The 16,950-nt window shown below is 38.3% G+C and overlaps 1 protein-coding gene across 3 annotated transcripts in view; it reads right to left on the bottom strand.

Annotated features, from left to right (window-relative positions):
• The window catches only part of atp2b1a (ATPase plasma membrane Ca2+ transporting 1a), a 37,531-nt gene that overhangs the window by 15,939 nt on the left and 4,642 nt on the right, over nucleotides 1-16,950 (bottom strand). For all 3 annotated transcript variants that reach the window (XM_026148142.2, XM_080291949.1, XM_080291950.1), the window contains exons 2-5: nucleotides 9,850-10,334; nucleotides 1,887-2,084; nucleotides 1,416-1,673; nucleotides 840-965 (exon numbers count right to left, since the gene is read on the bottom strand). In XM_026148142.2, the coding sequence (XP_026003927.2) occupies nucleotides 840-965; nucleotides 1,416-1,673; nucleotides 1,887-2,084; nucleotides 9,850-10,042 (775 nt within the window). In that variant the 5' untranslated portion in view covers nucleotides 10,043-10,334. The remainder of the gene's footprint in view (nucleotides 1-839; nucleotides 966-1,415; nucleotides 1,674-1,886; nucleotides 2,085-9,849; nucleotides 10,335-16,950) is intronic.

Here is a 16,950-nt window from a genome sequence, read left to right as displayed (position 1 = left end):
TTGTTAGTCTGTGTGAAATAATGGAATTCTGAGAGGCTGTAACAGTGTTGCATCTCTGGCTCTCCATTCCTCTTAAGACACGATTTAAAAAAAACAAAACAAAAACAAAAAACCCCACACAGAAACATCAAATATCAAAAAAACACGACAAGCTAAAGTCGGAGTAAAGGAGCGAGACCCACGAGGCTCTGACAGCCGAGGAGTGGAAAGCATTTAAAGGTTCCTGTGTTAATTAGAAGATGCTTTTCTTTCATTCGTGAGAAGGGATACGGGCCGTGCTAAGGGAAATCAAAGAGCAGTAGCGAGGCAGCGCATAAAAACACAAACACACATGACTCCTGTGCCTTGGAGGTGTGCCAGGAGAGAGCCAGATGAACTAAACAAAAGTGTTTCTCCCTACACGCGTTTTTCGTGACAAAGCCATGAACTGTATTTAAAAGGGCGTTGGGGACATAGGATGGACAGAGAAAAAAAAAAAATGCTGGAAATGTTGAATGGCTGATAACTTCCGGCACTGAGAGGCAAGATCAGGAACCAATTCAGTTTCAAACATGTTTTCAACAGAACACAAGTTTCATGCTGAGCTGAATGCTAACAAATATCTGATGGTCAATTATTTTCAATTTCTGGATTATAACAGTTTATTTATGAAGATCCAGATGATCACCTGTTCTTACTGATTTCAATAAAATTTTGGATCATTTATTCAGTGCAATGAGTATTCCAGAAAATTTCTTTTAAAAGCAGTTCAATATATTGGACAACATAATCTATAAAACCTCTGAAAATTCGGTCCTTCCCAGTACGAACCAGTAAAAGGAGAAGGAGGTTCATGTTACCTGATAACAGCATTGGATCTTTTTCTAGTGTTTTCTTGACGTGGTCAGACTCCCCTGTGAGTGAGCTTTCATCGATCTTCAGATCATTGCCTTGGATGAAGACTCCGTCAGCAGGCAAGAGGTCACCTGAAACATTACAAAGCCAAACAAGCCTTTAATTTGGAGAAACAACATCTTAGTAACAGTTTAAATTGATGCCTTAATCACAGGCTCTCAAAGATTCTATGACTAAGCGAGTCATGTGAAACACTTTAGTGCTCGTCTCTTCAGAGGTTAGTGGTTATGTCAGTAATGTTCTTTTTACTGGTTTATGGATTTAAATCATTAGTGAGCTGGCTGTTGCGTTCCTCCCACGACCAGGAAAGTTAAACTTGAAGAGAAATCCTCATCTTAATCTGTGATGAACTAAAACTAAAACCTTGAACCAAGGATGACCTAAATGTGCAGTACTGTTTTCTTAATGGCCCATATAATAAACATCTTAATAAAACATAGGTTCCACAATATATCGACATTCTTAACAGATTGACTTTTTTTAACCATCAAATAAAGGCTTATGTTTAACTGAGCTCTTACCGTATTTTACTTGTGCAATGTCCCCAACCACAATCTCCGCCACAGGAATTTGAATAACTTGTCCTCCACGGACAACAGTAAATTTCTGTTCCTGCTCAATGCGGCTCTGGAGGCCTCTAAATTGCTTTTCTTTACTCCAGTCATTGAATGCTGTTACCAGCACCACACAGATAACTGACAGAAGAATGGCGGCACCCTCGATCCACCCCGCCTCTGCCTCATTTTCATCCCCACCACCACCAGCAGCTTTTCCACAGTCTGAAGGAGGATGGGGAAAAAAAAACATTAACATACAAAGCATAAACTTAACACATCACCTCATGGCTCTGAGAAAAATAAATGCCATCACATCATTACATGTCACTGCAAGTATCACTAAATATATTTAACAAGAGACATAATTAAGACTTCAAACATAAGTAATATCTAGAAAAAGAAGATAAAACATAAATGTAATGAATGGTTTCTTACTTTCTCTCTCTGCATCTGGAGGTTTATAAAAAGAAAGGCCTAGTGAAACTATGGCTGCCACTTCAAGAATAATCAGCGTGACATCCTGTAGTGCCTCCCACACTAACTGCAAGAACGTTTTGGGCTTTTTGGGAGGTATAAGATTTTCCCCAAACACTGTTTTCCGCTTCTCAATATCTGCAGGCTGTCCGCTTAGACCTAGGTAGGCAAAGACAGATAAACAAAAGAAAAAAAAACCTGTTAATTCATAAAATGTTAGTTTTAAACCCATCAGGGAATTTCACACAAAACAAGAAATATTTATTCACATCAGAAAAAAAGAAAAGAAAGAGAAGGCCTTAATTATGTGTCACAAAATTGGAGCGCAGATGGGTGAGTTGCTGCAGTTCACAGGGGGGGGAGCGTGTCTCACTGAAGTAAGAGTCAGTGAGCTGTGCTCTCATCAGCAGGCCTCCAAAAGCATAATTTCCAAAAGGATTCAGCATTTCTGACAGGACACTGTGGAGGACACAATGCCTGCAAACAATGACACATTCTGTGGGTATGTCAAACATTTTCACCTCTTTCAGACACGCCAGGGAATGTGAAAACTATGGTCAAATCTAATCCCCCAAAACTGCTGTTTTCAACACAATGACCAACTGACTAGGGGTTGAATCAGCTATGGACTCACAGGTGCCTATACTCACACACTACTGTCACGTTATGGAGTCATCTCTCTGATACATTACACGTCTGGCTGCCCTGAGACCCAGTCATCCATGTGTACAGAGAAGGAGCTTTCTGCAGCAACCCATTCAAATGCCTCAACATTCAAGGCAGAGTCAAATATTCAAAAGGGCCTTCGCACATTTGATGATGCATGACAGTTTTTCAGTTCTATTCATGCTAGCTGTGTGTGGGTGGGGGTGCAGACTGGATGGAGAGAGAGAGTGTGTGTGTTTATGGGAAAGAGATGGAGCAGGCCTGAGGGCTGGGGAGGAGTGACTGTGTGAAACTGCTACTGACAGGCAGATGGGGGTGGGCGGGGGTGGTCGGGGGTGAGGGTGTAAAGGACCGAGACTATTAAAGAGTAGAGATGCTGATGGCTAAACGGAAGCTGTCCTGGCAGTATTAGCGTATTAACAGGGAAAAGGATCAGCAGGGCATGGAGAGAAAGAGGAAACGACAGAAAAACAGACAAGCAGACCAGAGGCATAATAAAAACCATGACACCGCCTTGGAAACTGAGCACAGTGACAAGAGCACAGACAATAAGATACATTGTTCTTCTGATCTCATGCTGTAGGCACAGACAGTTCAAACTGCTGATTCTGATGGGGTTTTCTTTTTTATTAATATTGGAGAAGTCAAAACTCCAGCAACACTTATTGTGTTTAGAACGTCATTGTCAGGCCAACACTTTGTGTGTGAACACCGAGACTAACTACTGTTTCAACAATAATGTTCTATACACTCATGTGTTCCTGGAATTCTCCATTTAGATTTTACCCCCTCCCTATTTTGTTTTGCTTATCCAATTCGGGGGTGTAAGGCAGCTGGAGCGTAACCCAGCTCTCATAAGGTGAGGGGCAGAGTAAACACTGGGCAAGTGGCAGTCTGTTGCAGGGCTAACACAGAGAGAAAGACAACTTTTTACACTTACATTCACACCTACCAATTAACCTAACTCCATACATGTGTTTGGACCACGAAAGGAAACTGAATACCTGGAGAGCAGTGCAAACTCCAGGCCCTTGTTGGGCCCTGGGTGAAAGAACAGTGAATGGACGTGTCATTTGTGGTCATTTCATAACCAAATATCTGTTGAATTAAGAATTTAATCTCTGTAGACTCTTCTCTGGAAGAGTTTGGAAATACTTTGGATTCATTGCAAGTGATGTTGTGAGTGTTTTACGCACATCCATCATGCAGGTACAAAGACCTGACTGAAAGACCTTAAATTTTGCTTCTAGGAAATGTACTCTGATCAGGGAATAAACACCTTATTTAAATGAAGACGTTTTAAATAACAGATATGTATCATGATATAAAAGTGATACATCGTGTTGATTTCATTTTCCATCAAGTTATGGTAGTCCCACCAATTCTAGATTTCACTAATAATCTAGAATAGGTCTAATGCCAATAACGTAGCATATAAAATATCAGAAAACTGAGTTAACATTAACACCAAATCCCAAAGTAAATGCTTTTTCCTGTTAAAATATAAACCTTGATATTTGTTTTGTGTGTGTCAGTTTGCTAACTGATGACATAATTGGGCTCTAAAAACATTTTTTTTTAAAAAGGCTTGAATTAAATACATTTACAGTTGATTTGTGTTTTATCCTTGCCAATTCATTATAATCAGTGAATATAGTAGGATAATGGTTGGGCTAAACTTTACTCCTGAATAAATTACTTAAATAAATAACTACAATAAAAAATGCTGACTTCAGTGAACTGCTTCATAAAATTCCAAATTGTTTCCATTGATTTCAGATGCGAGTTAATTAAAAGAGGGTATTGCCGTTTTTTTCCCTCATTCCTACTCACCAAGCAGGTCAATAAAAACTTGTGTAAAGAAGAAAATAATCCTGTATTACTAGTTAAATGGTTAATTGACATTACAACCTAACACATACTTTTCTAAAAGAGGTGAGAAGAATGACTCACCACCAGCACAACACATTAAAAAAAAAAAAAATAGTGACTGGGTTTATCCAGCAAAGCTGACTGTTGCTGCTCCGTGGCTGTCTCTCACCATCTCCTTTAATTCTCTGTGCCTCTAATTAAAACACGCTGACAGCTAATACCCCACTCAACTTTACACCACATTTTCCCTTTGTATTATAGCAATAAATACAAGTGACAGAAGCCGATCAAGGTGTCATCTCTCCATTTGATTCACAAACAGAAAATAGGTTGGCCTTGGCCTCTTGCATCATTTTAGCCCCAGTGTCAAGCAGCTAATCATTAACCATTTAATTTGGATGCTTGTGCAAGCTGACCCATCTGAGTACTGTCATTTTCAGTCATCAGTAAGAGGTCAAGGTAAACCTTTACCCTGGGTCTGTCACAATTAAATGAGATGGGAACCACAACTAAGCATCATTGACTCAACAAACTAAGCCTGAGAAATAATTCCGAACTTGCGTTTTTATGCACACAATCAAGAAAAGAGGACTTGTGATTGTTCACTGTACAACCTTTTGTAGATTAATTTGCTAAGGAGGCGAATCAAACCTGGTGAACTGTTTTACTGTGAGTAAAATGTATAAAAAGATTCTTTATGTTGCTAAAAGGTTAACCATCAACCTATTTACATTAATATAATATGAAGCACATCTGAGTCCAATTAGGATAACTGGATTATGGGATTTCCATCACCTCTGCTTAAGTTAAGCCCCGTCCACATTTAACGTGCTTCATCATGATGATTAGTTGGTGGTTGACATTCCCGACTAGTTGAGCAGGTAACCACCTTGTCAAATTAATTAGCAGTTTTATGGATTCTCAAGGATGAGAAAAGTAATCGAGACCTTAAATGGTATTTTACCTGTTAATATAATATAATAATATTGTATGTATAATAGTTAATATAACCTACTATGGTAAGATCACTTTAGAGTTTAGTTGACGGTGACAGGTAGTTTGCAATTGAAACAAGAGGAGTAATCAAAATAGTTGAGATTACAATACTGATGAATAGTCATGTTAAAAACCATATACTGATTGATTTTTTTTAATGTCTTTTTTTTTTAACCAATGATTCCTTCAAGTTTAAATAAAAACATAAAAATAATTATAAATGATAAATAAAGAGTCAGGCCCTAAATAGGGGATGTTTTTTTTTTTTTTAATGTCAAGCCTTTCTCACAAGAGAAGCCATTCATCCCTGCCAGCCTGCTTCCACTTTGGGATGTCTACGGGTGCAAGGGAGCCCCAGGCGGCAGCAAGTTTGTGTGCCTCAGGAGCCATAGGGAGAGCAACAAGCAGCCAGAGCTGACAGCCAGCTGTCGCACGCCGTGGAAAGATGAGCGGGTGAGAGAACCAGAGTCATCTGGACATAAAGGTCCTGCCTTTTTCTCCAAATTAGATTAATCTAAGGAAACCTTGTGAGTTTTACTTCCTGTAGATAGAGCTTGTTGACCGAAGGCCTACTTTTAGCCATGGGGCTTACGGGGGCAATAAAGAAAAGGAGTGCATTTCAGCTATACTATATGCTGACAGACTAAACCTCATCAATCTTCAAACTTTAATCTCAGTTTCTTGACTGCATGCCCTCTACCATTACACTGACGCAATCTAGCAACAGAAAGAGCTAAACATCTGTTAAACCACCATCTATATGGCAGCTCTTACAACAGCAGGTGTCTCCAGGACCGCAGTTCTCTGTGACAGCAAGTAACACCAATTCCAGGTACAGTGTAAATTTGCAGAGATAATCTTTTGTGTGAATCTAAAGTCCACTTCACACTCTTCAACAGACAAAAACCTATTTCCACTTCTTGTAATTTTACACGCCTCTTTCTCTTATAAAAAACACTAAAATAGGGTTGTTTATAACAGCCCTCATAACTATCATTTTAACAATTTCTTCCAAAAGCCTTTTCAGAGAAAATCATGAGAGGATTTTAGGTGTTGCTGCATGTAGGAATTTATCTGCTCTAAGACAGCATTGATTAATAAACTGAGCATTGAGACTCTCAAAGGATATCATCATCCAATTTCTGCCCTAAAAAATAGAAATCTGTGGTACTACATGTTGATCAAAGTACCATCATCACATCACTCAGGAAATTTTGAGACTACAAATAACAAAAGGCACAGTGTCTAACTAGAAAATCAATATCTCCATAGTTTTACAGAATTGGGTTGAAATGAAACAGAACTCCTCTGCACACCTTTAGTAACTAAAGCAAAACAGGAAAATAATTGTGCTCATGTATCAGTTTTCAAGCCAGAAATGACTACATGTGTATCAGCACACTTCCTAATTTCTCGCTGAACTGAACCAAACCAAGCCTGAGAGCTGTTATAACCACTCCCAGGCAAAACGCTTCAGCATATCACTTTGAATTTAGACATGAAGACAAGATATGCAGGCTTCCTGAATTACAAAGAGAAAGACTACGACTTAATAGTCCGAACCTTGACACTGAATAAGGGGGTTTCCTGTTCAAAATGACAGATACAAATAGGCTGTCAGATTTTATAAATTAGATCAACTGGATGCATACCCTGGGACCCAAGTATCAGACAATGTGAAAATAGCAATGAACAAGGGATAACTGTGAGGATTACTGCCAATAATACTAATTTAAAAGTGGCCATGACAATTTGATGAGTCTCAATATGCAAAGAAAATAAGCTACTTGGTTTGAAGAAAAAAATGCTGTGGTTTTAGCAACTGTTATATACTGTGGCATGATATCACCTACACCCATTACTGCAGCTCAACACCTTCTTGCCCCAACTGTAATAACTTCCATCTCTAAGCGAAGATGACATCACTATATGTTTTTTTTAGGCTTGACTAAGTCCCCACAAATACCAAAGAGAACAATAGCACCATTTTCACAAGCTGAAGGGCTGCTGTGAGCATTTAGTATATTTTAAAGCATATACAAGACAGAGTTTCCTTTGAAACGTTATTGCTGACTATGATATCTAATTATGCTATCGGTGTGGGGAAAAAAGAAACAGAAGCAAAAATGAAACGGGGGGGGAAGTAAAAAATGATGTACAAGTGAAACCAGGTCAGACAGCTACGTGTATTAGCGAGATCGCTCCCTTCAACTCTCTCAGTAAGAAAATATTTTAGCACACACACTAAAACACTTGCCATCTAAAAAGACATCAACCCTTTCTAGCTTAAATGCCTCCACCTCTTTTTTTAGTACACTACAGTACAGTGACAAATGGGTTAAGGGTTAAAATTTGTCAAAAACCATTTTTCGTGCATTGTCTGAATAAGCTTTTGGCAGTTCTCACTGTCACAATTGAGAAAGCATAATTACATCTTTTTAAACTCACAGCACTGGCATGTTAATTATCAAAATCAATCTGAATCAGTGAATTGAAATCCAACTGAATAGGGAGCTCTCTGGTGGTCTATTAAGACTTATGTACAGACATGAAAAATAGCAGTCGTACTGCCACGATAAATTACATTTAGCCTCATGCAAATGGAGCTGGCTTTAAAGTCTTAGATTATGCAAACTAGTTAAAGCAGAGCAAGACATTAGTGCACATTCCTAACAGCTACATTTACTCAAACTTCTTTGGATGAAAAGAGCTTGGGAAGTGGAGGATTAGCAGAGGATTGGCTTCAGAGGTTCAAATAATGCCCACCCAACTAATTAGAAATCCCTTTTCAATTGTCAGGATCCTGTAATCTTAAATGATGGCTCAATTTCCCAAGCCAGGGACAAATGTACTGATTGAAACAGTGGGTGTATACCAAGTGGAATGGGGATGTAGTCAAGCTCATCAGTACAGTCTTGTTTAAAAAAAAATAAACCAAAAAAACCCTGCCACTTTAGCCCAATTTATTGAAATAAATTGGGCTAAAGTGACTGTTCCCTTTGAAACCTTCAAGTAACTTGCTTTCAGTCTCATCGTTTTGGACAAGCTGAAAATCTTAAAAGCATTTTAAAAACAAGACCGTTGATATGCTGGACACCAATGAAGGCAAAACAAAAGAAAAAAAAAAGATCTGAAATGAAGGCTTAACAATGTAAACATGTCCCTAATATTCAGCTAACTTATCTTTTCATTTATTAAAATACAAATCAATACAGTAATAGGACTTCTTTGTGATTTATAAGGAAAAATGCAAAGCTAAGGGGCCTCAACTAACCACATTCTCTCTTTTTTTAAAGCATACACTCAGCTGAGCAGAGGGGGAGGACAATTTACACAACAACCAATGTCACTCATGCTGAAAATATGACAGGACTCCATATTCACCAACATTACACAGCCACATGCATGTTTAGACAACTTGTGCTCCCTCAGCAGCTAAATTCCTATTCAGCAATTTTTCATTATAGTTTAGACAATGGCCCATTGCCTTTAGTAAATCTAAAGGGAGTTAGACAAACTGCACCGTGCACAAATGGCATGCGCAGTATTATCCAAGAGAGAAAAAGAAAAAAAAAGAACGTTTAAGGATTAAAGTAAGTTAATGGTACTTGCTCAAATAACAGTTGCTTTGCAGTTTTGTAAATGCTTGTATTTACCATTATTTGGTTTACTGAAGCTCAGGAGACTTTTACCTTGCACCGAGTGACTGCATACAAAGGACTGTTACAGTGAATATGTGGTCCCATTTTAATCTGGGATCAAACTGAAAATCCCCACAAATAAAGAGTTCAGTCAAGGTCATACTAGTGATTAGGCAGACTGTCTATAAAGGGAAACAGACAGAAGTAGCAGGGGAAAAAAAGAAAGAAAAGATAGGCGCCATCAAAAGCAACCTACTTGGGTTTCACTATACCCTAAATGGAATTTTCCCCCCAATTCTTCTAATTATTAGCTTATGAATTTAATATTGAAGAAGACAGTCACAAAAGAGAAAGTCACTGCTTTACTACCAAGCCTTACAGAGTCCTGTTTTGTCCTCCACATGTGGGACATTTACCTGCCTGCAGACTGGTACTGTGCCCAAGCAAACAGCTGGTCTGTCTGAAACCTGCACACATAGTCAGAGAGGTGAAAAGGGAGAAAAGGAGGGTGTGTGGGACATATCCACACAGGCCTTGAAATAGAGCAGGACTGGCCCAGGTCAGAGCCAGTCTGCCTGGCCACCTGTCTGGTTTGTGAAAGCTTCCAAGGAAGTCATGTCAAGGCAATCAATAATGTGGATGACACACCTCCTAAACTATGTGTGCACCACATTGTCATTCCCAAAACTAAAACTGTCATGCTGTAAATGATCAAACTCAAATCATGTTGAGTAAAAGTGTTACTATACCATCTATTGGTGATGTTTTTAACCGGTTGCAGAGTCCTTGAATATCCCCATAATATTCCGCAATTTTGGTTACTGCCTCAGCGCTCCTCAGTTCCATTAACCCACGCAGTTCTTTTAGTGTGCAGCCAAACTCTCCATCATGGTTGGCCTCCACTATGGAGTTCTTCACCCCACTGTACGAGTTGTTCGCCATCTTCTTACTGCCTCCCCAGTCTATTGCAAAGTGTTGCTGCTTTGACTTGAAAGCAGGGGTTTAAAAACACCCAAAAAAAAAGGGCTGCCCTGGAAATTCTTAAATCCTCAAGAGTGTGAACACAGTGACAGTTCCCATAAACAGCCAACAGGCCCTTCACAGGCAGCTGGAGTCATATGCCAGGTAGAAGGGATATTATGAAACAAGCCATTTCCCTGGGAGAGCTGAGTTCCTATTCTTTCATGGTGACTGAGGATCACCCACAGAGCCAGAGATCACCATGCATCCAGATCTGGAAGAGAAGAGCAAACATAAAAAGAAATTTGTCAATATTCACACCAAAATGGGCCATTACATGAAGAGGGGGGTTAAAATTCATTTACTGACATAGCGCTTATGCTAACTAATATCTGGCCAGGAAAACATTTCATTTTCAGTATATAACCTACCAAGCTGGAGGCAGCTGAGACAAGTAGCTGCGTTATTAGCAGAACTGCCTCTAATCAATTGGCAAGAGATTCTGATTAGTTTTACTTAAGTTGCAATAAAATAATTTTGCCATCAAGATAAAACTCTTGACTAGTAATGAGCACTCTTTTTCTTGGTTAAAGCTTCTTGAGCATTATGTACTGGTTATCTACTGTTAACAGAGCTTCAACAACACTTTTACACATTTTTCTTGCCTCTTGCATGAGTTGGACTTGAATGAGGCATAAAGTGATTAAAAACAGAACATATTCAAACAATAACAAAATAATAACCATGTTAAACAATGTTAAAGCCAAAGCATGACAGTTCAACCAACTAACAGACCTCATGGACAAGCACAATAAACCACAAGACCATTTTCTATCTGCTTTTTAGTTACAATTCAAATTCATGTTTCTGTTTTTCCTATTAATATAAACTGTTCCTCATCTGATAAATAAGGATGTTGCCTGCTGTACAGATTGTGAAAGGCAATTTTTTGAATTGTGATAAATAATAGGCTTTGTTGTTGGTCTTCTACCTTATCTGTATTAATAAATAAACAAACAGCAGACCCTGATACAACATAAAGTCACTGTTTCAAATACAAATGTTGTTGAAAAGACATTACAAAGTGCATATCAAATCTTGAAGCCAGCACGGCAGAAGATCTCTCTATAATGACCATAGCTACAAGGTGGAGCAAAAAAGATTAGTGCAATTAAACCAGGTGTTTACCTTAAGTTTATTGCTTTGCACTTGAAGGTATGCTCTGCGTAGTCAGCCCATTCTCCCCTGTCATTTTATACAGAAACGCTTGTTGGCAAGCTTTTACTGCACTTACAGTAAATTATTGGGTTACGTTTGACTTCAGTAATGTTATCTTAACTTCTTTACAGAGAGCAGAGGACACAGTGAACACATACACACATACTCTAAAACCAGGGACAGATGAGAGAAAATAAGCTGACCATAAAGGATAGAAAAACAGTACAAACTCTTACACCCTGCTGTAATAAATAAGTGCACAAAAATCAGGTAACACTTTTCACTTCTTGGGATAGGAGCATAAAGCCCCTTGTCTTTAAAGTCATTCCAGCCAAATTTGTAAAATTAAGATTTCACAGAGACCTGTTGTAAACAAAATGGGATTACTTCAATATTTTATCAAAATCAACAGAACCTTTGATCATCACATTCTAATCAGTCTATACTTGAGTCCAAGTGAACATTTAAGGAAGAATTCCTGGGCTCATAGAATCATACATGAGGACAAAGTGAATACATAATAACATCTTGCTTGCAATACCAGAAATCCTGCTACTGTGTTGTAAGCCTGAACATAAACACCACTTTAACATGATGCGAGGGATGTGAAACAGGCCTTCTGATCCATATGAGTAAGAAGTCTCATGGACCTGATAAATCTTTTTTTAAAAATAGGTTTTTACAGGCACAGCATGGACCTAATGTATGATGATGTTTTAGTCCCCGTTTTCTAAATCTACTTTTCCCAATTAATGATGAAAATCTTAAAACAAACAAACCCACATGAAAATCGATATTTTAAGGTAAACTGGGCATGTCCTTGACCCTATGCAGTTTGCTTACAGGCCACAGATAGGAGCAGTATATGTCACAATAACCTTGTTCAACCTGCATGTTAAACACTTCCTTGTGCTAGTTTTCAGCTTTCAGCCCAATCCTCATGTTTTAATCAGAAGAGAGCAATTTGACCTGAATAAAAAGTCTTCTGGGCTGGATTCTTGACTTTTTAACTAACACGATTCAAAAAGTCTGGAGAAATGGGATCAAATCCAATCAAGTCTGCTCCTCAACTGGCTACCCACAGGGATGCACACTCTTGCGCTCATTATTTATCCTGCACACAAATATGTGTTAGAGCAGGTATGAAAACAGGACCATTTTAAAGTATGTGAATAACTCTGTTACTGTTAGTCAGCTCCAGGATAATGGGATCAGCTACGGCCCAGTACTTGATGATTTTGTTAAAAAGGTATAATGAGTCTTCAATTAAATGTAACTAAGACAAAATATATGATCACCGATTTTAGAAAGTGCACTCATACACAAGAGATCACGTCCATTATGAGTGAGGGAATGTGCTTAATCATAGAAATATCTCAGAACAATTATTGATTCAAAGCGAAACTTTGAAGCAAACTGTGAAGCTGTGTGCAAAAAACTAAACTCCACAATGATACAACCATGATGATTTCATTTAATCCTATTCTCACTGAATCCATTTTCTCCTTGCCCTTGGTGTCAGGTCTAATACATTTATCTGTAAAGAACAGAAACTCATTCAAACAAATTGCCAGACCACCTGACAAACTAACTTATGAGCCACTGTTTGAGAGAAAGATTTCTAGCCCCAAACTGTTGAACAACACAGTTTAAAAACTGCTTCACTGCAGCAGCTTTCACTTAGATGAACAAATCCATAGCTTTACAATCCTATGCCAGGTGAATTCATTATTATGTTTTTATTAATTTCTTTAGTGTTTTGTATTACGCTTATCTGTTGTCTCTGTTTGTATTGAATATGTGCGTGCAAGGATGGATGACTCACTACTGCAGACCAAATCAACCTACGGGTATAAATAAAGTAACTTGAACCTGAACCTGCTACCCTTGAATATGACTACTACACTAAAATAAGTATAATTTAAATAACTTCAAGTTTAGTCTGCCTGATGAAGAGCTTCTAATACAACATTACAGTCAAATCTTTTCGACTAAACACCCCTATTTATTCTAGACTACATCAGTCCCTTTGCCATTTCAACAGAAAGTCTCTCACAATTAAATTTAAAAACAAATCACAGTCATAAAGCCCCTGGCTTCCCTGCTGTGTGACTCCTGGGGTGCCGTAGTGAACAAGGGCCAACTGACTGATTACCCTAGGAAAAGCCTTTTGTTTAATCTAATTAAGACTATCTGTCGCATGAGGGACCTCCATGGTGCTCTACATGGGAGAGTCCATTCCAATGAGAGGCTGCTGTCCATTCAGTGTTAATCAGACTAACACAATGTGGCTCATTCACGTCAACCAGGTTGATACAAATATGTCTTGGAGAAGCTCGGATGAGAAAGCAACCTCCTAATAAAACTACAGAGGCTGAAGCATAGCAAGTGTACATCTGTTTTAGGAAAGGTTTGATTTTATTGATTTCTTCATTTCAGAAGGAACAAAACTGGATTTATGGCTGAGATCTAACAAGATGGGCCCAGTTTCTATATGAAATCACTACTATACTAAAAGCCATGTCAAACTAATCTTGCATTGCACAAGGAATCTGGACCCAGCCATCTGATCCATTAGGAAAGGCACCAGTGGGGGTACACGGGAACATTAAGCCATGTCTGGAAATAACACTGGGGATACTTTACTTGCTTTTTCTCACTTTCTACATTTCAAACAGTAACACAAATGCACCTTTGCATGATTTGTGCTGCCCAGAGATTTAGGCTCTTCATTCCTGATGTGGCATTTTCATTTTTATTCTTGAGTATAATCACAATCTACTCTGGCAAAATACACAGACATGAATACACACCCCAAACTCAAAGCGCAAGACTTTATAGTGTTGTCAAACAATATATAAATTTATATATTAAAAAAGGTGACATTGTATTTCAGCAATAGCCATTCCAAGCAAATGACACATATTTTAATCCCAGGAATTTCTGTCAAGAAACTGGGTTCCTTATGGCTGCTGGCTGTCTGTGTTTCCACTGTCGTCTAAACACTGATGGCTCTTTTTACAGGCCATTAATAAAATAAAACTTCACAACAAACTGATTCACTCCCTTCCTGTATGTGGTACTAATTAGGGGTGGGGGGAAAAAAAATCGATACTGTGTAGTATCGTGATATTTTGTTTGCTAATAATGTATCGATACAGGGACAGCAGAAATCGATATTTTGTTACAAAAAACGTTTTTGTGGACTGGAACATGCTGATCAACATGCTCTGACTTCAGAGCATGTTGATCAGCTCCTTTTTCTGAGCAAGAATCCTGACATTCCTTCACTGTCCAAATGTGTTTAACTTTTTTTTGGCAGCAATAAACATGACAGTTTACTTATTTTAATTTAAGACATGTTTTATTTTAATTACGTTTAAAACTTTTTTATTTAATGTAAAATTATATTTTGTTTTAATTTACTTTCAAATTCTTCAGTTGCTGAATGGGCTGCATAGTTTTCATAAATTGCATAGTTCAGAATAGCTATAATTGTACCAGATGGTTGCATTCAGTTAAGTTGGACTAGACTGTAATACAAACCGTTCAGTTTGTCAACAATATAACTGACTGAAATGAGAGAAAGACTGAGTGTGAGACTTTGACATTAGATAAAATGAATATTGATAAAGTTTACTTTTATGTACAGAATCTGAATATCGCAAAATGTTTTAAAAAATTGCAATAATATCGTATCGTGCGTTAAGTATTGTGATAATATCGTATCGTGGGATGTATGGCAATTCCCACCTCTAGTACTAATTGAGATCAGTAGAAATGTTAGAAAAGCAGCATTCCCACCCGTTAGTTTCCTTCACCTCTGAAAAATACTAGCCAAGAGCAAGAAGCAAGTCATTTGTTGTTGTTTTATTGCAGGGATGAAATTATTTCCTATGTAGTAAATGCAGCTGTAGTCAGGATAGTTTTGGAATTCTTTGTACCAGATCAAGTCCACAAATCCCACCAACCTGACACAGGTGAATTTCAGGGTAGACCATCTTGTACCCTAAAGAAAGCATGTGACTTTCTAAATTTGTTAATGGCCTCAAAAGTACTTGCATCAAGTGGCAGGACTTTAACTTGCTTCGAGCACCATATGGACTATTCAAGACAAGCCTATAATTTTCAGTGTAATTCACTGCACCTCCCACCCCATGTCTTACTATAACATTCACACCCCCTAACCCAACATGCAGCAACAATGCCAAGATGAAAGAAGTGCCAACATTTGCTGCCCTGGGTCAGTTTCGGGTTGCAGTGCAGCTCAAATGTTACAACAGTGGAAAATGATTGTGATTGGATCTCCAAGCCAACAGCTGGCATGGTATGGCTGAATGACAGAGGCCAGAGTTAACCCTTTCCAAGCCTCAGTAGCAGACCGATAACTCAGGGTGGATGTGTGCTGGTTTAACCCAAGAATTACAGACATGCACATCACAAGGCTATTCAAAACTACAGTCACAATGAATCCCCTACAAAGAAGATTGCAGCAATTGGGAACAAGTAGACAGGACAATAGTGATGGATGTGTCATAAATATACTTATGTCTTTGTTTCCATGTTAAGGAAACCCTCTGGCAATTTGAATACCTTTATGTGCCAACAACTTGATGCAAGTCAAGGATAGCAATTCTAGGGATCCCTCTGCAATGGAGCTGCCTAATGCGAGAGGTGATATTTTTAGCTTCCCCTAGACTGTCCCCTCCCCCCACTGCTAGCCATTGCCGAACTGGGTCAGGCCATGTAAATGTGGAGGGTACAAAGCAGAGACACCCAGCCATCCTTGTGCTGTGTGGCTTGCAGCTGAGAGTGCTACTTCATCCCACCGACTGGAACCTCTACGTAGCTCTCAAACGCTGTCAGGCTGCCAGTTCATGAGAACGCACAGTCAGTGGTGTCACCGTCAACACGCTTTTCCTCTCCAGCTCCTTTTACTGCATGTATGGAAGGACACGTAACAGCATTTGAAATGAAAGTAAACAATCATCTTTTCCTCCAAAAACTAAGGCTGCTGGATAAATAGAAATAACATTTTATATATGCATTTCACTGTCTATCATATTATATTTATAGATCAATTTATGGACACTTTAAGACTACCGCGTTATTTTAAAAACATTTATTTGTGCTCTAATATTATTAAATATAGTCTTCGTACATTTTTTTTCTTTGTGTGTTCTGTCTTGTAGGTAAGCAGATGTAAATTGTTTTTTGGAACAACATGATTTCCAAAAAAAAAAAAAAAAAAAAAAAAAAAAATTCTGGTGCAGTATGTAAAACTTTGTACTGATAACAAGCCAGCTATACACATTTTTTTTAACCCCCACCTGGTAGAGTTTCAATAAACATTTGTGGATTCATTCCTAGTTGTGAATTTCCCTGACCTGTGTACAATTATAAGGCACTACTGCCCGAGGGCACAAATTTGACCACCATTCAGTGCTTTATAGTATTATGCTTCATAAATGATGAAATTCTTTTTTGCAAGTGAATGTTGAAAAATATTAATTTTAAATTAATTAATTAATTAAATTTAAGTTTTCATTATAACTATTTGCCAATGCAATTTTACAAGGATGTTAATGCCTGTCTGTGTTACTTCTAAAAGCCTCTCTCTGTTTTTATACCCAATCATTTTACCAACCTGTTTGCAACAGATCTGATTAGTG

This window comes from Astatotilapia calliptera, chromosome 17 (genome assembly GCF_964374335.1).
Source record: "Astatotilapia calliptera chromosome 17, fAstCal68.1, whole genome shotgun sequence".
In the NCBI taxonomy this organism is placed as follows: Eukaryota; Metazoa; Chordata; class Actinopteri; order Cichliformes; family Cichlidae; genus Astatotilapia; species Astatotilapia calliptera.
Note: the sequence above shows the minus strand (reverse complement) of the source record. Positions and strands in the feature narration are given on the sequence as shown.